The 21,987-nt window shown below is 46.4% G+C and overlaps 1 protein-coding gene across 2 annotated transcripts in view; it reads left to right on the top strand.

Moving 5' to 3' along the window:
- The first annotated feature begins 2,515 nt into the window (after positions 1-2,515).
- The window catches only part of LOC144178679 (ubiquitin carboxyl-terminal hydrolase 8-like), a 46,267-nt gene continuing 26,795 nt past the window's right edge, over positions 2,516-21,987 (top strand). Inside the window, exons 1-11 of one of the 2 annotated variants that reach the window (XM_077706688.1) lie at positions 2,516-2,751; positions 4,896-5,021; positions 7,548-7,692; positions 11,538-11,623; positions 15,248-15,435; positions 16,585-16,765; positions 17,288-17,450; positions 18,453-18,609; positions 18,758-19,017; positions 19,679-19,816; positions 20,702-20,896. In XM_077706688.1, the coding sequence (XP_077562814.1) occupies positions 4,906-5,021; positions 7,548-7,692; positions 11,538-11,623; positions 15,248-15,435; positions 16,585-16,765; positions 17,288-17,450; positions 18,453-18,609; positions 18,758-19,017; positions 19,679-19,816; positions 20,702-20,896 (1,629 nt within the window). In that variant the 5' untranslated portion in view covers positions 2,516-2,751; positions 4,896-4,905. Of the gene's footprint in view, positions 2,752-4,895; positions 5,022-7,547; positions 7,693-11,537; positions 11,624-15,247; positions 15,436-16,578; positions 16,766-17,287; positions 17,451-18,452; positions 18,610-18,757; positions 19,018-19,678; positions 19,817-20,701; positions 20,897-21,987 lie in introns of both variants that reach the window. The other variant, XM_077706687.1, reaches the window with a different exon arrangement.

Here is a 21,987-nt window from a genome sequence, read left to right on the forward strand (position 1 = left end):
GATGATGATCACGAGGAGTATTTTGGGGCTCCAGCATAGAGATAATATTCTAAAAACCATAGCTTTTTTTTATGCGTCAGAAGTTTTTTTTTTTTTTTTTTTCACAGATCTAGTCGGCCGTGGCCTTTGCAACTGAATCTTGAATCGAGGAGTTTATCCAGAATTTCGATTTTTTTTCTGGGAGAGGGGGGGAGGGGGGGGGGGACGTTGCGGTGTGGTATAAATCCCTGAGCGAAGTGCTCGTGATTGTCGAATCTTTTTTGGGGGCAATCAAAATACTCCTCCCCGGGTATACGTCCATTTTGTGGCCAAATGGGTACCACCCTGGCACTCAAAATATTTTACATCAGGCACGCCGACATCATCTCTGCGCGCTACGCGCAAGCAGGCAGTATTTCCCGGTCCCCCACCTCACCCTCTCCCGTGAAGCCGCATCTGTGGTCTGGGAAGCACAAACCTCCTCTCATGTCACTCCATCCCGTATCCACTACATGCATGGCATCCTCTCGCGTCCCACTTGCCCTACACCCAACTGCCCTTCCTACCCATCAGTACAACACCTTTACTGGGAGTGCCATCCGCCAGACCTACCACCACACCTGCGTTCCCGCATCGCTTTCTGGGAGGACTTACTTGAACCCGGGTCCGGGCGTGGATGTGAAGTTGGCGCAAGAATTCCTCGTGGCCCACTGCCTTCATGTTAGTGCGGACCTCTGGCACTATTTACGGACCAACCGTCTCCTAATGAAGAGACTGGCACGACGACCCGGACTAGGGCTGTTTAGAGAATAGTTTTCTCTCCTTCTCTCTTTCCTAGCTTGGGGGGTGTATAAATAAATAAATCAATGCTTGAATCAAACACCATTTATTTTAACCTCTTTACCCACTTCAAACGCCGTACATAAGTAATAATTAAGGCTATTATTCGCATAGGCGTGCGCAGGGTTCTAGATTGGGGGGGGGGGGGGGGTGAAGTCTTACCGCAGCACCGCCCCCCCCCCCTCCCCCCGCCAACTCCCGACCTCCCCATGTGTAAGAATTTATGAGATCCATGGAGAAGAAATGGAAGAAATGCGTATGAATTTAAAAACTTAATATTGTCTATTCTGAAACTCTTTTTTGCGCGGCTGTTTTTATCGGTGCTGCGTACGTTATTTACGCGAAAAAGCAGAAAAAGGACCCGCTCCGCAATAGATGGCAAATTTAAAATTATGCGTTAATGTGTTTCTCACAACAGCCTGCTTCTGGTGAACCCCCACCTTTCAAGGACTGAAAGTAAACAGCTTTTGGAAGGTAACGTGAGAGTTCTTCGGCTGCCATTATTGTGAAAACACACGCGTGGTCATACCCTTACGGAACAGGTTCGGTTGAGTAAAGGTATGGGGCAAATTTGGCGCCCCCCCAAGACAATTAGGGGAGGGGGCGGCCGCCTCATAAGGGATCCTCATAACCTAGTTCGTTTAAATACTTCTGTAGAAAACTGCCCACTGCCTTTTGCCACGTTCCTTGCTCAGTGACGACCTCGCGCAGGGGACTTTCCGTCTTCTGCGTTTTCACGGGAAAGAACATGGACAAACTGGAACTCTTGCTTTTCCCAACCATCTGGGACAGCTGCCTCAGCTCAAGTTTTTCGCACAATTTTACAGCTGCCGACTTAGCCTTTAACAGTGTAACTTCATTCCGTTCAATAAAGCAGGACAAAATCACATCTCTCGCCTTGCTAATAAACACTGCCCTATGCATTACACAGAAACCACCTTCTTTGTCTGCAGCTAAGACAGAGAATTCTTTCTCTGTAAGTGTAACCAATTTTTATAGAATACTCATAGCGCCTATAAGGACATCCACATCTCCAGACACGTGACGTTCATTTTCACCCATAGGTGCCAGTCCTGACACTTGCCTGACGTGTGTAACTATGCGACTAAAAGACTGTGGAAAACTAAAAACGTCAAGTTCTATTAATTGGAGGAAGCCTTGACGAGTCTCAATTATCTATAACGTTACGAAAAATCCTCGTAAATGAAATGAAGCATGTTTAAAGTTCCTGCACCAGATTTCTACAGCTTGCAAAGTCACATTGTGCGGCTGACATTGAGCATGAGAAACTCGGTGCATTGCGTCGGAAAGACAATCGCGGAAAAAAGCTACTAGATGTGTGCAGAAGCGGATTGAGCGACACATATGCTTTGTAAATCAGCTGCTTGTCTTCTTTGCGGCATTACTAAGCTTAATTAAGTTAAAACATAAGCTTGGGAGCCTAATTATAGCTTATTCCAATTAATACGAAATCAAAAAAGACCGCCTTTATTATGCTCTTTGTTGATTGGTTCCGTTATCCAGCCAATCAAAGACAAGTTTTTGTAGTTTGGATTCAGGAAAAAAAGAATTCATGTAATAAAGTAATAAAAATTATCTCATTCTTGAAATAGAAAATTTTAAGTTTGGTTGCTTACAAGTGTTTTGTGTTTAAAACTTTTGATAATAGCAAATCGCGAGACCTAAATCGATGACGTTAGCCGGGTCGTAGTTTGGGCCGTAGACAAACATGCAGTAAAGAAAGATGTTCTTGCGATTTCGTGCTGTTTTCGCTTTCATTCTGGGGTTTTCCAGGAGTGATTAAAAATGCCCCTAGGCTCTATGAGAAGCACTGGGCCTTCAAACCCTATCTCTTGTGATTTCTGATGCAAAGTCAGCAAAGTGCCCAAACCAGAGTGCGCGGACTGCGGACTTGACAGTCTACCCCAAAAGGTATGCAGTACGGCCTTCGTCTTCTTGCACGTACTACTGCTGCGTTGTCCGTAACCGAGGCATGTAGAAGTACGACAGAAAGGGGATGCCGTAAAATATAGGTCTAGAAGCGACGCATTTTTGTCTTTCTTGTTTCTTTCTCTTTGCCAGGGAACGACGTGTAACGATATCAGTGACGAACATGATATTGATGTTGGGTGTCGCCTTGTTTCCGCCAGCACAATAATTTAGCACCATAGTTACTTCATGCAGGAACTTAATCATGACCTTTTTCGATACTTAATGCGTGTTCGGCAATCGGGTACTACCCTTATTCGATATGTGAAAGCCGTCGATGAGCGTACTCACACGAAAGAGTGTATCGTAGCTGGCATCACCTTCAGGTTCGTTGACCGAGTAAGTGTGCCTATTATAACATTCCTTTATCGTTATTTATTGCCATAAAGCGCACGTTTGGAACTCCCTACGTAAAGTACTGAGCCTGTTTTGAAAGTGGTTGAGCTCGTCCGAATGCGCCCTTAGAATTCTCTTAAATGACTAATCTGGGCACGATTTGCTCGTGCGGCGCACCATTGCAGGTTTTCGCCCTTGTGTTTTAATTTCTTTAAAATGTTTGTCGGCGCTACGACCCGCTGAAACTTGACGGGAGCACACTACTTTTCACTCAGATCTTAAAGTTAAAGGCCTCGATACTGCGACGTACCTTTGAGTTGACAGGTTGGTAGAAACTAAATCCTGACCAAAGGGAATCTGGTGGTTGCATTTTGTGCTGTGCTGTATAGACTGTTCATACTTGTACTTGCATGGCTGGCAGGCGTCGTAGAAATAATTGGACATCCCCTGATCTTGGCAAAAGGCCTTTCGAAGGTGATTACAAGTTCTTACCTTCGTTAGCACCGTTAGCTTGAAAGACGACGAAACGGAGCATTGCTTTAGATTGGTTTCTATCAAACGTCAAGCGTATCGATAAGTCTTGGACCAAGAGGCAGCACTTGCAATGTTATCAATGCCAGCATTGCCCTGTGAAGGAGGAGAGGAAGAGAGCAGGTATGGTGGCTGCAAAAAGAAGGGCTCTGATGGACCGATCTGCTTAATCGGACCCCCTCCAAAACTTGCGTTCTTGCATTCCCTGGAAATCTGCATTTTTTAGCACTTTCGTACACACATTGAGCTTGCTCCCTTTTGAGTACAGTTACACATATATGCTGCCTACAAATCTTTTCACTACCTGGTGGGGTGGCTCATTGACTACGACCATCGCCATTTGTATTTTTTCAATGCCAAATGCATCAGCACAGAGTGGCCAACCAAGCCCTTTCCTGCTACTCCTGCTTCTCTGCCCAAATTCTTAGACTTCCCAGTGCTTTCGTGACGTGACCGGCTGCTCCCAGTGCGATGCGTGGTGGAAAGCGGCAATGTAGGCATAATATGCTCCACCGCGGTGCTCAGTTTTCTTTCGCTGTCCAGAGCGTCGCTACTTCGGTAGTCTCAAGCATTGGTTTCCTTGGCAACCAGGCACAAGCCACTCTCAAATTCTGGACGGCCGGTTGAACGTGGTTACTCTCGTGACCCCACCTTATGGCATGTGGCCGAAACAGGTGTCCTCATCACTCCCATTGTGAAGCAGGTGATGTGTTTGGCATTAAAAAAAATAGTGGAGGTGATGCTACGATAATGTGCTGCGCAGCACTAAGTCATGGGTTTGTTTCCTGGCTGTTCTTTAAATTTTTAATATTTTGGTGTTGCTGGCACCAGATCGTCGAGGTTAATACAGAGCCCTCCAACTTCATTGTGTTTAAAGCTCTACTTCGAGCTACCCGCCACAATGGTGCATTATGCTGCTGAGTACAAGTACGCAGGCTCGATCCCGACTGCAGTGGCCGCTTTTCAGATAGAGGCGAAAAACAAAAGTGTCTGTGTGTCAGGATATTAGCGCATGTTTAAGATCCTTAGGTGATCACAATTCATCTGGAGTCCTCCACTATGGCGCACCTCATAGCCCGTTTCTAACTTCGTCGCATTAACCCCACGATTTTTTTTATACTTCGAGCTTCGGTGAAGTTTCAGGCATTGAGGTGGTGTGGATAGTATGGGGTAAAGTAAGTTGCCGTATTGAATGTAATCGGAGTTGTATTGTGACCCAGGTGAAGAAGAATGCCAGTTGCCACCAAGGGCCTTCACTTGGCCAGCACTTATGAAGAGTTTATGAAGCTGGTGGACTCTGACACCAGGAGCACAAATGCCACGATCAAAGGGAAGCAAATACGCACGTAAGTTGCACGGCCTCATGAGACCATTTTTTTTCCATTTTACTTTCTTTGTGCCACTTTAGACATGCTTGTCTTGTCTTGCGAGAAGGGTTACCGCACTCTCCTATCTCCGACCTCGGCTGACTTTTGTTAGCTTGCTCTACCGTTTGTGATTTCTAAATGCTGCATGCTTGCTGGGCGTTTCTCAGCTCCACTGTTGAGATGTAGCTCTTCATGCTCTAAACCGAACTGTATGGTGGAAAAGTTGGTGAAGCATCCACTTGTGGAAAAACAAGCCAGAGCGAGAGAACAAACGAATCTAAAAAAAATTAACTAGAATCTGTGTCAAGGCGAGAACAGCAGTGGCAGGTGTTAGGCAGAAAAGAGATATTCACGCGCTCGCAAACATTAGCAATAGCTGTTGGTGTAGGAGATGCCGGGCCATGATTGGGCCGTGATAGAATTGGTTTATTCCTACTTTGTTGTTCCCTGTTCTAATACTAATGGTAGTGTTCTGCTTTCGTCCTCCTCCCTTCTGCCTGTTCCTGTGAAAGCTATGTTAAAAAACGTGCCGGTAATCAGAGCTGGCAATTATGCCGGTAATCATGCTGTGGCTGAGCGTTGACTAAAACTTACATTTAACAAAATATTTGCAGAATATTGTGTGCATGCATATGCTTTATGGGAAGTGTTGTTGCTCTGGAGACTCGGGTAGCATTCCCTCGTAGTGGTCGTGAATGGCAGTTCAATGCTGAAGGTTTTGAAGTCCGTGGCTCTTCCTCTGCTCCATTTCTTAAGATGCTCGTTTTGGGACAGCAAACCCCACAGTTTCGGTCATTTTTTTTTTTTTTACCTTTGGTTGTCAATTTAATTTGCTGAACCTTTTTTTGATCTGGTCGAACCTGCGTCGCCTGTGACATGCCATTCTACATCTGGTTCTGTGTACTGATGAGCTGTTCAGTCCCATAAGTGGCATCATATTTGGAAGTGACTTATTCCCGGTTGCAGCGTCGCATGTGTTGTTGAAAATATTGGCATCAATCAACCTTTTTTACCCACAATGAATGGGCTTTCAATCTTGTAGTCTTGCTATGATCAGAGCTCTAATTGGTACCGTATTTTCGCGCTTATAACCCGCATCAAAAATGCGAATGTTTCAGGGGTAAGGTAGAGGTGCGGATTATATGCGAGGTTTTTTCTTCGGTGCAGCTTCACAGCATTTCGTGGTGTGTTCACGAGGGCCCTACAGCAGAAGTAGCGACTAAGTAACTCTCATCCCGCTGATAGTGCTCATTTTTCACCCACAGCTCAAAAATATATAACCTAAGCAAAAATATTGGGAAAGTCAGCTAGCATTTTCGGCAAAGGAAAAGCACCGTTCAAGGGTAAAGAGTGTGAGTGCCAGTATTCACAAACACCATGAAAACACTGCTCTATACTGTGATTATGATGTACCTGGTGTGAGCAGAATTTTTTATGAAATGAGGCAGTGGCTTTCACCGCCACACTGATCCATTTTCAAATGTTTAATTTATTGTAAACTGTTTCTAACTTTTACCTTTTTGCGGTATAATTATTGTATTCTACATTCATACAAGAATGGTAGGTGGCGATACCTTGTGATGTTTCATTGAATAGACCATTCAAAGCACATGTCAAGTGTCTTCCATAACCCATTCTTGCTCACTGAATGGATGGCTGAAGGTCTCTGTGACTTAACGCCGACAGACCGCATCCGTAGGCCTGATGTTGCGTTGTTTTGTAAGTAGATCGTCAGGGCATGAAGTCCATTCCAGGCGAAATGCTTGGCAAGAGCTTCAAGAAATGCTGTGCTACAAACACCATGGATGGAACTGAAGACGATATTATGTATGACAGTAACGACTGTGGCCCAAGCGATAGCTTAGCGAGAGCAATGACAAACCACAATCACAATGAGTGATTGTGGCTTAGGCCTTGGTGAAAATTGTATTCAATGTGCAAAGCATAGGTAAGTCTTTTTGCGTCAACAAATGTGCCATGTTGTTTTAACAGCTTTGGCCCAGCCTTTCCTCTATAAATGTGCGGGCAATACATGGGGATATTTATTTTTTTTGTTCATGGACTGAAAGCGGTGGTGCAGGTTATATGCAGGGGCGGGTTATACGCACAAAAATACAGCACTCGCATTGAAGAATGCCTGAGCCCACGGAATTATATGCACATTACACTTCCCAGTGCGGCCTTGACTGATCTCACAGTTTACGTGTTGCTTCCAAATTGACTTCGTGAAGTTAAGAAAATGAGATCGTATATTCTGCTATCATGGTGATGCGTCCCATACCATCCTTTTCTCTGTGCCCTGGCCGAAAATTCAACTGGTGCCGTGTGTTTTGGATTGGCACAATCAAGTACTGGGCACTTAGTTCTCGAGAAAGCATCAGCGGTGCTTCTGTCTAAATGGCTAGTTGCTAAGGGAATCAGTGGCACCCTGTGCAGAATGCTTCTCCCGCTGGACCGCAAGATAGCTGTACCCTCATTGCGGGCCCTTTTGCGTTCTTGTTCCAGGCTGTGCACCAGTGCGAAGCGGGTTCTGGAGACGGCCGACCTGCACAAGAACACCGGGGACGAGGAGAGGTCGTTCATGCTCTACATGCGCTACTTTGGCATGGTGGACTACATACGCAAGCACAAGGACTACGCCAAGAGCAAGGTGGGAACACCTGACCTCTGCCCTGAAAGAACGAATGTTTGAACCGCTGAAATGTCGCACGCCTCCGGTCCCCCTTGATGTAGCCACTGTTGGGTGGGCTTGGCTGTGCTTAGATGTCATCAACTGCATCTTTGAAACCAGTTGTGTTTTAAGCTTTCTTAGTGGGACTGGTGGCGTCCTTTCGGAAAACTAATGCATTTCCTCATAGACCGGTCGGTTGACCGGAAAGCTCTGATAAAATTTCTGGACACTTGGCGCGTGCGTGCAACTGGGCTTCCATTGTGTCGAAACGGTTACTTGAAAATCGCGAAAGAGGAATGATTCCAGATAAGACAGTACATGCATTGGTGATGAAGGGGTGCAATAGTACTATGCGTTTATCTCATAAACCATGTATCGGCATACATTTAGATCGTTCACAAATGCTTTTACTTAGTGCATGAAAAATCGTCGCATGGGTTCATTCTTCGGGTTTGATTTAGGTCTTTGAAGGTTTGATGCTTGATTGGGCACATTTTTATGCTGTATTCGGGTGGTCGCTCTGATACTCCGACTCGGAGTATGCCGATGGGCCGCTTCCCCCAATCTGAGCAAGAGACAGCGCTCCCCAACCGAACGCGTACCTGATCTTGGAGCAGCACGCGACTGTGGCGCCGTGGCGGGGCCAACATGGCAACTGCAAACAGCCAGGCCTGCACTTTGAACACAGGAAGCGGTGTGGCGAACAGTTCGGCGAACTTCTTCATGTAAACGTGCGAGTCGTCGTCACCTGAGCTGCTGTCCTTCTCGGCGTCGATTTCGAGCTGCAGAAGCAGCGGAGACGGTTCCCCAACACTGAATAGGCGTCTCCGTTTCGACATGATGCGGAGACGCCTTTAGTAATAGCGCGAGAAGCAAAAACATCAAAATACTCCCACAACAAACCGCTGGCTAGGCCTCAGCGAACGCCACCGACTAGGCAGGTGAGTATGGGTGAGCGGGGCGAGCCGCGGCGGCCGGGGTCATGTGACCCGATCACCTCCAGATTTCGGCGGTGCTCACTTCGGAGTCAGAGCAGTCGGAGGCGCTCGGACTGGAGGACGACATTCTGAGACGACCAACCGAACATACGTCGAGCACTCGATTTTGACCTCCCGAACATGGAGTCTCTTTCCAGAGTGCTCCAGAGCACTCTAAAACGACCACCCGAATACAGCATTAGTGAAGGTTTTGATGCAGTTTTGATTTCAGAAAGCTTTCACACTTTCTCAACTCTTTTAAAGAAGGGATGGTAAATTATTCATAATGGTATTGCGGGGCTATTATAATCGAAGTATGATAATTGTTGAACAGTTTCTTGGGCTTTCTGAAGTGCGTAGCTGGTTGTTTGTATTTTCATTTAATTTATTTTCATTTCATTTCATAAGCAAGTAACACTAATTTATTCGATTCGTAGCGGACTATTAAAGCTTTCTTGAACTAATCAAAAGCTGTTTTAGCCGATGTCGAAAGGCATAGCTTGATGGCATTTCTATGTTTGATAGCAATTAGGTAGATTAACCCTTTAGCCGCCAACCCCGAGCTGTACTCGTCACCCAAGTTTGTACCAATATCGCCAACGACGAGTCACGCTCGTCCGGCCCGATTTTCCGCTCCTTCTGCCACCAAATACGTATCACGGTCGTCAATTGCTTTGCTTGCTTGCCATTTTCAACCCCAGATGGCGGTAGTTGTCTATGGAAAACTGAATTTCGTGTTTTTCCCGCGCGAAAGGCGCGAAATAGCCATTTCACAATGCCACCAAAGACGTGTCACGGTCGTCAATTGCTTTGCTTGCCATTTTCAACCCCAGATGGCGGTAGTTGTCTATGGAAAATTTAATTTCGTGCCTTTCGCGCGCAAAAGGCGCGAAATAGCCATTTCACAATGGCGCTTCGCAAAAGGAATGCCGGCTGGCGGCGACGCGTCAAGAAAAGGAAGTGCTTCTTGGAGCAGTGAAGAAAGCAGCGTTGGTGAAGAAATAGATTTTGTGTCCGACAGTGACATGGATGACTTTATCCTGTATATTGCTTCAGATGACGACGAGAGCGACGGCGATGATGACGACAACGAGAGTGACGCACTGACCAGTGCACGTTTGTGGCAGCGCGTGGACACCAATATCCTGCCACCTGCACCTCCACGGTTTCCCTTCTCTTCAGTGCCCGGAATCTTGCGGAAGCCCACTGACGAAAATGACATTCTCGGCTGGTTTCTTGCATTTTTTGACTAAAACATCATTGACCTAACCGTCACAGAAAGAAACCAATTTGCGGTAGCGTACTTTGCTGCCCGGGGTTCTACATGGAAACCGGTAGACCGCGATGAGATTATGGTCTTCCTTGCACTGATAATATGGCAGGGTATTGTCGGCAAACCTCAAGCTGAGATGTACTGGTCAACAAAGCAAGTTTTGGAGACACCAGTGTTCAGCAAAGCCATGAGCAGGAACCGCTTCAACGCGATGATGCGCTGCCTTCATTTCACCAACTTCGAAACCATGGATGAAACTCGAAACTCATCCACACCCCCGGCTGTGGAAGCTGTGGCCCGTTATCACAAGGCTGAATGAGGCATTCCTTGATGCATATGTGCCAGAACAGGATGTGTCCATTGATGAGAACCTCCTGCTTTTCAAGGGAAGATTAGCACACAAAGAAACGCGATTCTGGTGCGAGGACCGCCAAGTCGGGCTTTGTGTGACACCATGCTTCGAAATCTACCACGCAAAGAGCGACTATTAGTCATGAAAGCTTTTGTTACGACGAAGGAACGTCTGTGCAATTTTCTGTGTGTTACCGTGATTGTACCAAATAAATACTGTGACTTTCAGTACGTTTTTTTACTCATTGCCACGGCATGCATTGAGTCAAAGCCGCCCCAGCAGCAGGTTTTTTTTCTTTTGTAATTTCTGTGCTAATTCTAAACAGAAATTATTCATACAATATATTTTCAGAATCAGAATTTCATGGGGAAAAATATGACTCCTTAAAAAAAATTGGCGATTTCGGTACATTTTTTGGAAGTTGAATTGGTGGTTAAAGGGTTAATGAAATCAACTGAAATAAAATTAGAGTTCCTCTACTCACTGTGAGCATCCAGTGGTACAAACATAGAAAGCCTGATTCTGTGCTGACTTTTACAGCCTTTGCTGCAAGAAAACATTTTCATTGTAGCTGGTGTGCTCTCTTCGTCGTTGCTTTGTGAGATGCCTACATGGTTGCAGCAGTGGCAGTGTCTCGAATTCGTCTCACAGGTACTAGACTTAATGTCTTGTGCTCAAGTTTAGAACTTCCAGGGAGCCATTTTGGTTGTGAATACAGCTACAAAGTCATAACGGTGCTGCAGTTTATGGTTGTCGTAATTATGAGGGTTAAGCTTCTAACTGCTGCACATGTTTGTGTGGGATGCGTAGTAAAAAATGTGCAGTGATTCTTTGCTGTCGTGCTCAAAGGGCGAAGCAAGAGAAACAAATGCAAGCGCATAAAAAAATAGTATTTTTCAGTAAAGAGTCCCACATTTGGTTGAAACTTCTTCAGTTATGGAGCGTTACATTCTTTAGGCCTTCTTCTGGCACGAGAATTTTCGCTTACAAAAATTACCATACTGTGCAGCATCTTTAAATTTTTTTTCGTTTTTTTTTGTCTGTGTGTGTGACGACAGTGAAAGAGTATTCAGAAAAAGTATACTGGTGAACAAATAAAGCAATTCTGGCAAATTATTCAGCGCTTCTCTGGGTTGGTAGAAAATTGTGGTAGCACGGCCCGGGGGCTAATTTGAGCAGCAGGAGGTTTGAAATCGTGCGTGAACTTTTTCGTCGCTTCCAGGAGTCTTACGACAAGCTGATGATGCTCGAACAGTGTGGCAGGGTCATGGACACCCTTGAGCAGCAAAAGGCAAGCCTTACCAGGAGGTGGGTTCCTTGTTTGCAGACATACGCTTCTCCTGCTTCGTTATTCCTGTTAAAGCTGGATTCTTATAAGCACTACTTGTTGTGACTGCATGACTCCTGTCCCTGGACTCTTCCTTACATGGCACACTCACACTAGGGAAGTGTGCATATGGTTTTTTTCGGCCATATTTTTGACCTCAGTCCACTCTTATGGGGATACATGCCACCGAAAATGGAGGAAACTCTTCAATCAGTGGTCATTTACCACTTGCTTGGTTTGATGCTCATTGTAAACACTGCAAAGCAGTGGCAGTGTATTGAGGCCATTGACTCTGAAGTGGATTTGGCTGCGGAGCTGGTCAGGCTATTTTGAACATTGCCGGCATATTGGGAAGTGTAAAACTGGAGCCGGGACTTTATTGGGACTAGCCCTTAAGGTTTGTAACTTGCTTCAAGTACACAAACTCTCGTAGCCAGAAACGTAAGATGAATTTTAGAGCTAACCTGAAAATGCTTGTAGCCACAATTTACAGTTTCTGCACTCACTTGTTATGTGTAAAATAGCTGTTTGGATACAAATATGGATTTACAGACATGGATACGGATTTATGACTTTTGTCAAAGAAAACGAGTTACCTCATTAGACAATGCTGTGAGTATCCTTACCACACAGTGGGTTGGGCAATTTTTGTTCCCAGACTGCGTATGCGCTACGCTCAAAAAACGCCAGTCTGCCACTAAAATCGCTGATGGCATTGGTCGCCGACTCCTTCGATCCCCGCTGTATTGCAGGCAAGGTGGAGTAAAAGCTGCGGTAATGTGGTGCCACCCTGTATGCTCTCCAAGGATTGGAATAACTTTCCGAATGCTCGGGTGAATTCACCTCCAAAGTACAATGCATGGGTGAATTGAAGAAAATGTGTAGCCTCGTGTCCTCCCTAACCAAACTTGTGTTGCCAACTGAAATGTTACAATTGGCGTCTAAGCATCACAGTGAGTCTATTATGCAAACTGAGCTCTCGCTAAAGAGACACTAGGGTAAAAAAAATGCCCCCGTCGCATGCCCCCGCGCGAGGGACACGAGTAAATGCAGAGCATTGGGGGTGGTCACGTGGCGTAGGTTGTGGTAGTTGGCGGTGGTAGTTGTAGTTGTTGTTGTCGTACGGGTGCGTCGACGGCGCTTGAAGGCCAAGTACGACGAAATGCACGAGGCGTTGGAGCACGGGGAGTTTGCGGGCTTGGACAAGGTCCTGCGCGCCTTCGATGTGCGGTCCGGGGAGGAGGAATCGGAGATTCTGCGGGCTGGCGCGTCGCGTCCGTGCATGCTTCACGCGAGGACCCCCGCCGAGAAGCGCGTGAACGCGTTCAACCCGTGGATCGGAAGGGTTCTTGACTCCAACATGGACCTGCAGATCATCCTCGACCACTACGCGTGCGCGGCGTACGTCGTGGACTACGTCAACAAGGGCGACCGCGGCATCTCGTTCTCGTAACGCGGGGTCCACCGCTTGCCACTGACGTTTCGAAGCCGTGTCTCGCTCTCGATTCGATGGATCCGCAGCTCGACGCTGATGACTGGCGGCGGCCTCTCGTTCTCGACGCTCGGGATCGGCCGCTCAACGCTGATGCTCCGCCGCTGCCTTAGCGCGCGCAGTAGAGGGAGAGGAGGTAGCACCTGCTGCTGCAACGCCTCTTTCAGCGCCGGAGCACGCGCATGCACGCCCGCACGTGTTGTTGAGAGTGGACAATGCCGAGGGACGACGGGTGACAGTGCGACTTAAAGAAATGCTCTGCATTTAAAAGTTATTTAGTGTGGTTGGTTGTCATGCATATGTGCCAACATCATTCCGGGCAACATCATATCTTTGCTAGGCTAAGAAAAAAGAAAAATGTAAAGATAAGTAGAGCAGCTTCAGCACATTTCCCATGCCATCTGTGGTGTCAAAATTTTGCGGTGGATTTGCAGACCTGGTTGTTGAAAATGTTGAACAAGCATCACAAAATGGCACAGACATGAGAAAAAAGGGGCACGCACCACATCACCGTCTATTTAACATGTTCAAGAGCCAATACCAGCTGGACCAAATGTCAACCACAGTTCTGTCAGCTGTAAGGGGAATTTTAGAGTTTGAAGTGTTGAGCACAAAAATGGGCAGGGATGGGGAAAGGACCTGTTTATTTTTGTGCTCAACTCTTCGAATCATAGAATACCAACTAGGCCAATCAGTCACATTACTAAATCACAATTTCCGAGTCGTTTGCTGCGGCAGAACGTTCAATACAGGGCTCGAAAGATTGCGGTTTCATGTCAGTGCTGTAAGGTCAGAGCTAGTTACCATGCTCAAAAATATCAAAATAGTTTCTTCCAGTGGTGCAACTTGCATATACAGTTAGTGCAAACCTTAGGGGGCATTTGCACATCCTGCTTATTAAGTCTTTGGATTTGAACTCGCGCCTCATCCTTGGGTATACTGGGGGAATCTCTGTGAATTGGGGGAGTGGCAGGAATTCGGGCCATTTGCCTATGATGTGACATGTCTATTCACTTACTTTACCTGTGTTCAGCCTTTTTCGCCTACTTTTTTGGCGTACGAAAAGCCAAACAGAAAGGTGTTCTGATGCGTGGAAGCTGTGAGGACGTGCTTGCTGTGTGGCAAACCAAACTTGTCGCATTATCATAGATGCTTGGCTAAGCTTCATACTTGCTGTTAGACAAGGCTAACGAAAAAAATAGTGAGGCACAAAGGAGGAGGACTGTAGGGATCCCTTGTTAGAAGCTACGTGTTCAAGTTGTGTGGTATGAGCCTGAAGAAATGAAGAAGCGGTGTTGCGAAGAATGTGTGTGGAACCAAGACCTGTGGTACATCAGAATTGGGTGAAGCAAAGCCTAATGATATTGTGTCCATTGCCATTCCAGCAGTAAATTTATGGCAGGGGCTGCATTTTTTTTAAGTGCAGAGCACTTTAGAGGGTCGCCTTGTCATCGTAGCTCACTCACTGGACCCAAGTAGAGCCACACAGCGTTCCGTCATTGCGGCGTAACGCAGAGGCTTTGAAAGCCAAGTGGTTTATATAGTCATAAGCGTTTGGAACTCATGAACCACGGGTGCTTGTCATACATCTCCCCGTTGTTTAGCGCAAAGAAAAATGGAGGTACATTTGAGGCAAAATATACGCAATTAACCAGCACCGCCCGTGTTCATTTAGTTGGGAACGCTCGTTGGGTTGCTTTTTACAATAGCAAGCGAAAAAAAGTGGCGGTGCAACGCCAGCAAGTGCGGGAGGAAAAGCAAGCCCAAAAAGAACAGAACTTCCACTGGCGCAGTTTCAGGCAGGGGGCGCGCGAGCCCTGCGAAGGCGAAAAATTTGAATTGCACTGGGTGTTAGCAGTGAGCGGATAACGGTGCTACAGCCCATTATGGCAAATCACTGTTCTGCACTTCTGACAGCTTTCACATTGAGTGGAAAGGCTTTAATCTTTGCTTATGAGTACTGTTTTCATGCCTCCGCTGTGGGGGTGAAGTTTAGAGTTGAACACCGCGATGCGCCCCTCTCCATTTTGAGCACTGAATGGGCGGGATAAAAAGAGGGAAGGGGTGGTGCGTTCAGCATGTAGTGTTATGCCTGTGTGTGATATCTCTGAAGGTACGCCATCCTGAAGGATGCAAAGGAAGCGGAAGCGAGGGAGCGGAAGGCCGAAGAGGCAGCTGCAGCAGCAGAGCTGATGCGGAAGCCACCGGCAGCCCAGCTCCAGCCTCTCCAACCGGAACGCGGGGACAGTGCATTGCGCTCAGACACAAACAACATCTCTCCTGAAGTGCAGCAGCCAATGGGTGAGCTTGGTTTCACACGCCTTAACGGGTGGGCTTCAGTGTGACTTAGTTTGGACACACAAGCTAATGAGGAGCTTGTGTGTCCAAAAAAGTGTAGTTTTATGTAAAGGGGGCCTCCAAGAGGTTGCTGGCAGCTAGGGTAGGTGGGCTGAAAAGTGAAGCTGTGCATATTTATAGCACAGCAGTGCAGGCCATCATAATGAACACGGTGGTGGGGTGGACGCTCAGTGCTTCGTAAAAACTTTCTTATAACGTAAAACAAGTGCAGTAACAAATATTTTGTCTATGTAGTGGAAAAGGACGAAGTGCTGCGTAATGAATTTTTGCACCCCTCGCCACAGCATCAGCACCAGTGTACTGAAAAGAAAGATTTCTTATGGCATCATAGAAATACAAACCTTGACAAGTTTAGCACTCTCCTAAATATTATACGCTGGTCTTCTAAATGTTATAACACATAAAGAAGGAATCAGTATTAATGAGACATTCAAAAATTTCTTGTTATTTGACAAGAAAAAAAGATTTGCGGCGCGTAGGCTTTCTTAACTAGAAGCTGTTGATAGGGTGTGAATGTGTGACTGTGTTGTGAGTGCATGTTGGTCCAAGGCCAAGAGTTAAGCATTCATATCATTCGCCTTTGGATTTTGATATGATGTTTGATCTTGAATCGAACATGATATCATTTGTTTCGATATTCAAAGGTTTAGAATGTTTGCATGCTCCCTACTATCTTTGCAACTTATTTGAGCATGTCACTCTGCCTTTGCACAACTGTAATGATATCTGAAGCATAAATGTTGTCGCTGTTTGTTATCGCTTGTTCCTTGACATTTTGTGAGAAAGTTCAAAGATGATTAATTGTAGTATGAGCAATTTTATGAAATGGGCTTAGAATAAAAGGAATTTTGAAAATGTTGAATGAAGTGGCAGTTAAAGGTGTCTGGGTTAAGTGATGGCCTCCTTTATTGGCTGAAAGTTAGAACATTGATGTGTAAGTTTGGACTCTTCTCGTTGTCTACATTTCTCTTCATTCGACCCAAATTGCCTAATTTAGGCCCAAATTGATGTCGGTAGTAAAAATCTGTCTGTATGCAGTACTTTGCCAATCAGTGCTGCAATTTTTGTTGTTTCTCTGTGGCTAAGCTGCAGCTGTGGGATCTGATAAACCACCTGGCACGACGCAATTATCGTCCTTCAAGCTACTGGAAATGATCCAGGACCGTAGCACACAATTGGTAATCATGGATGCCAGGCCCAGTGAAGACTTCGTTGAATCTCACCTGAAAAGCAGTGACTGCATCAGCGTTCCCGAGGAAGTCCTCAGGCCGGGGTATGCTACTTCTGTGTCTTTCCTGTACTTTGCCTGAGGTTATCAGAAATGTCTGGTCTGGTGGTGCCTTTACATTGTGACAAGAAGAGGTCGAGGCAGGTAGTGGCGCACACCTCCAGGCTGTACCCTCTGAAGACAGAGAGGGGGGGGGATCAGTGTACAGCCCAGCTCTTGCTCTCGTACCACTAAATCATCGTCTAAACACACTAAATCAGCGTCCCATCTACCACAGTTCGCATCAGTTTGCCTGCCACAACCAGAGCTCTTTGATGCAAGCAGTTACGAAACTCTGCCTCAAAAAAGTTGCCCTCACCTGGACCCTTGCCCCCCTCCCCCGACTGTTTCAGCAGATGTCACAGGCATGGAACTGGCCTTAATTTTTTCATGTTGTATCAACAATTAGCTGACTTGACTGCAACCTGAGTTCGCAGAGTAGATTAAAAAGAAAAGAAGAATGTGAGGATATCAAGGGATTGCTTGGCAAACTGATGCATTGAGCACTTTCTTTCTTTTCCTTTGCAGCGTTATAGCTGAGGAGCTGAGCAGAAGTCTTCCGAGGGAAAGTGCTGAGCTGTTTGACAAGCGCGACCTGGTGGACTTCGTCGTCCTCCTTGACTGGGACAGTGCAGACATCCCGCAGAACAACCAGGCTCCCCTGAGGGTCCTCAAGGATGCCATATTCAAGGTGCGGGAGACATACCAAAGGCAGGATATTCTGGTGGGGTGCTTCCTGCAAGCTTGCCGGAATTCATGAACTCTACAGGTCTATCTGAAGGGGTAACTAGGTCCTCATAAGGGCTAAAAAAGAACCTGAAGCAGAGGGAGCAAGTGTGTATCGACCTGCATAAGGCAATCAGGTGGCAATGATTGTAGGGTATCTCACTGGAGCAAGACTCACTCCTCCGCCAATTTTGGTGGAGTGAGTTGATTCAAAACGACTGGTGAAGCTGAAATAACCTGCAGCATAGTGGGAAAAGTTTGTCCAAGATAGGCCAGTTGAATTCATCGGGCATAGTAGTACTTTATTTTCGTACTTCCTTTACTGAACATTTCTTTATTGTGCAAGCAGGATGCCTCAGCCTCCTGCACAAGAACCTTGTTTATCCCAGTATCTTGCTCACTTCACTACTCCACCAAGTTGGCATTTACATGTAATTCAGGGTAAATTCTTCATCATTTGTTGGAGCAATCTTTTGCCCTGTTTGATCTATGTCTGTATTCACGTGCCCATACTGTGTACTTCTCTGCCAGTACTGCAATTTGTTACGGGCTCACTTCGTTGCCGTATTCGCTAAAGCGCCTTGCCTATGCTTGTGATGCTTTGCAAACAAAGATATCAAGGAGACGTCCAGATTGGCTGCGAGTACTTCACAACGATAAGCAAGATAATGTTGGTAGCCCCGGCATGTCAAACCAAAAGTCTGATTTTTTTTTTTCTCGGGTGCTCAACTTACTAGTACTAGGCTTATGGCTTTTAATTCTAACCAATGTGATACTTTGCTGCCACAGGTACTCGTAAAGTGTGCTTGCTTAAAGTGTTCGTGCACTGCTGACTTTCTATATGCATTGCAGAGGTGGCAGCGTAGGTTCTTGACAATGAAAATGCATGGAGCGTGGGAACTGGGTGCAAATATTCTGCCTGCACTCACCTGCCTTGATGGGTTAATGGTCGTGCATTGTCATCCAGTGGGCGACGCAGAAGGTGCTGAGGTGCGAGCCCTTGGTCCTGGCGGGTGGCTACGCAGACTGGCTCTTGCGCTTTCCCATGCACACCACCAACCCTCATGCCAGGGCCCCAGGATCGGAGTCGAACAGCTTCATTGGTGATCGTCCGAGCAGCACAGGTAAGCGCTTGAGAATCTATTTCTTCTTGACAAGGGTAACAACTAAGAATGCATTAGCAAAGCTCTAGTGGGCAGAGTAGCTGCTGGCTTTGTGAACGCAACCTCTCTTTAAAATGTAAAGATGGCACAACATTGTTTCGTATCGCAGATGGTGTCTACTTTCCTGATGACCTGGACAGCCTTTTTAGTGACACTCCTAGGCGCGAAGATGTAAAGCCTCCTGGCCCCGTGCCCAACCATGTGTCTGCCAACATGCCTTCGGTCGACCGCAGCAAAAAGCCCAGCCTCACCAACGGGCCTGTGCCCAACCTCGCGGGGCCGAAAGTCGTCAATGGCAGCGTCAACATTGACAGCTTGCCGGATTCGTTAGGAGCAGGGAAGAAAGAAATCAACACACCACTTCCCCAGGTAACACTGGTCAAGGGACATTGGTCGTTCAGCTTTAGAAAGGTGTGTGGGGTAGTAATGCTAGCGCACGATGCAATTTAATGCAGGGAAAGTCATCGCTTTTTTATTAATAACCCAGAGTGTGAAAGACCTTAGCTTCGTACGTCTTTCCACATCTTTAATGATGACATTTTGAGAAAGGCAACAGGAAGAAAGAAAGAAGTGGGATGGAAGGGATAATGGGAGGGTGCATCCCCTGTGTCCTTACGAGACGGGAAAAAGAGGACACTGCTGCCTGCACCACTCATCTCCTTGTTGCATGCTGGGAGCACAGCCTTAGGACACACTGGGGATATTTTATTGTTAGTATTTGCATGGGGCCCTGTTTCAGTGACTTTTCATACCTTTGCAGTACCCCGTTCTGAATAGCAAGGAGAACTTGTGACTTGCTTGCACACCTCAGATCGTGTCAAATTCGCAGTCACTGAGCAAGTCAAAAATAAATTGCTTGATGTTTCACAACAAATATGGGTCCCTGCTCCGCAGTTGTGAACATGGAACCAGTACGGATTCTGAAACGCGAAACATTTTATTTTTGACTCGGTCAGTGACTGCGGTTTTACGCTTCAAAATATGAACCCTGACCAGACGAAGTTGCATCAAACACTTGACTACACTTCAGATCAATCGCACCGCAAAGCCGCTACCTGGTGGACCATTTGGATTCATCAACCAGGACTCTGGGGATGCGGAGGCAGCATCGCTTAACAGCATCCGCCAGACAGAGAACTTAAAGCAGGAACTGCTCGACCTTACCAAGGTGCGTTCCTGTCCAAGAGGAGAAAGTTATAATTACTGCAATTCAGTGCAACCCCCCCCCCCCTTTTTAGAGTTTTTAGAGCTTGATTTCCTAATACATAGTAAAATTTGATAGTTTGAAGCAGTAAAATGTAGATTAGCTGCCGCTAGCAGAATGTGGCCAAGCCATTCTTGTTTTCTTTTGCTTAGCCTATTGATTCAACAGTGTTTGTTACCTAGATAAACGATAATGGGCTTTCCTATTTACGATTAGTTGAACTGACTGTCGTCATTGAATTGCATCGCAGTTGGTGGTAACCTAACGTGTATGGAGGACTGAGGATAGGAGAGCAGCGCAGAGACAACATAAAAAGTGTGGGCAGAGGAAAGAATGAAACTTGAGTCTTCGCGCTTTGGTGGCTGCACATTCCCACAAACTGTTGCTGTTCGTTGCCCACAGCCAAGCTAACTTGGAACATTGCAGCTTGCTTTGTTCCACTACTCTTTCATGTGTAGCTTACTTTGTAGGCAAAATCATTTTCGATAAATAACTGTTGCTGTGAGGTAATCCCATGGCAAAACTGGTAAAAAATGGCACGGCGTAACTTTTGCAACGTCATCCAGATTCCAGGCTTAAGAGTTCATACGACTCTTCAGTCTAAGCAAATGATGTGACAGGTTGTACTTAGATTTCCTTGAGCGATTTGGCTAGGGCAGCTGTTTCCTTGTTGGCAGGAAAGTTAACCATGTTGGGTGCACATTGGAAAACACAAAAGGGCGGTGGGAGGCGTAAATTCAACCATTGCCCTTCCCAAGGTTTTGGTGCACCAAGGCCCAAACTGGACATTTCATGTGTGAAGTGCCCTTGACCCTGCCCGTGGGTGCCCTCCTCTCTTCCCCTCCTCAGGACCAGCTGGCCTCGGAGCGGGAGTTTGAGCTGCTGCGGGAGCGCAAGAGCCGCGAGGCGGAGGAGGAGCTGCGGCGCTCGGTGCAGGAGCGGGAGGAGGAGCTGCAGGAGCACATCCGCAAGCTCGAGAGGGACCGGGCCGAGGTCGAGCAGAGGGTCAACGACCTCACCAGGAGCAACGAGCTCTACGAACAGGTGGGGCCCCACCCATGCTCCTCTCGCTTGCAAGCAGTTCATAGGGATTCTTAGTCGTGCACTCAGGGTGGTCTTCGTCCAAGTGTCTGAGTTAAGCTAAGCAGTGCTTGAAAATAGCGCAGGGCTAGGCTTTTGTCTTTCCTAATGCTTGTGCATAGCTTGAGGTGTTTCACTTTTTCACCAGCTCAAACAAGCACGCCAAAACCAATATTGAAGGATTCATCAAGAAATTTTTGAAAGCGCATCTCTGGTGTTGTCAAAGGAAACAAGTGTAGGTTCAGCTTGGAGTAAAAGATGCCCTGTTGCTAAGGAGACATTGCCTGAGATGTGAGGAAGTTGTACCTTAGACCTTAGCTTTGTGTATGCGTGCACTGATCCTATCCTTACATAGTGAGTGACAACAGAAACAGTGCTGGAGGTGCACATAAGTGTTCTCATGACTCAGGGAAATAGATTTCAAGCACAGATGCAGAAACTGCATGTTGGTCACAAACTGAAGCAATAGTGTTTGCCATTGTATATTGGGGTTCTTACTTTTAAACATGGGTGCCTTTTTTTTGTTTATTTGCAGAGATGTTTGACAGGTGTGCTAATGTGTAGAAACAGGTTGATGCCTATCTTTAGATTGCAGTGCCGCGAATACAAATATACCTCTCGTCGCAGGAGCAGTTGCATGATAATGCGGGGAATACCAAAAGCATCAGAACAAGTGTCGCCATTCTACATTTTACGTAACAGAATTTTTAAAGCTTGTATAAGTGTTTCAGGGAAACAACTAGTAAGCAGGTACATGTAAGTATAAAATAATTGTGTGCGGGAACTTCTGTTGGGCATGTGTTGTTTAAAAGGCACAGACTTCTGTTCGCATTCAGCCTCCCCGATTTACCGGTCCTGGATAGTCCGCAGGCAGCTTTCGGTCTGCCTTCGAACCGGAAGTCCTATAGGAATACATGAGAAAATTGAGTGCTAGATTGTGTCCTGGAAAGTCCGCAGACGATCCGGGACTGTTAATCGAGGAGGCCCATTATTAAGCAGGTTCTTACTACAATTAGCGGTAAAATTTGTTTGAGTTTGGTTTCGGTCACATGTTT

Source organism: Haemaphysalis longicornis, unplaced genomic scaffold, assembly GCF_048455015.1.
Source record: "Haemaphysalis longicornis isolate Haplotype H1 unplaced genomic scaffold, Haemaphysalis longicornis Haplotype H1 scaffold_4, whole genome shotgun sequence".
NCBI classification, from domain to species: domain Eukaryota; kingdom Metazoa; phylum Arthropoda; class Arachnida; order Ixodida; family Ixodidae; genus Haemaphysalis; species Haemaphysalis longicornis.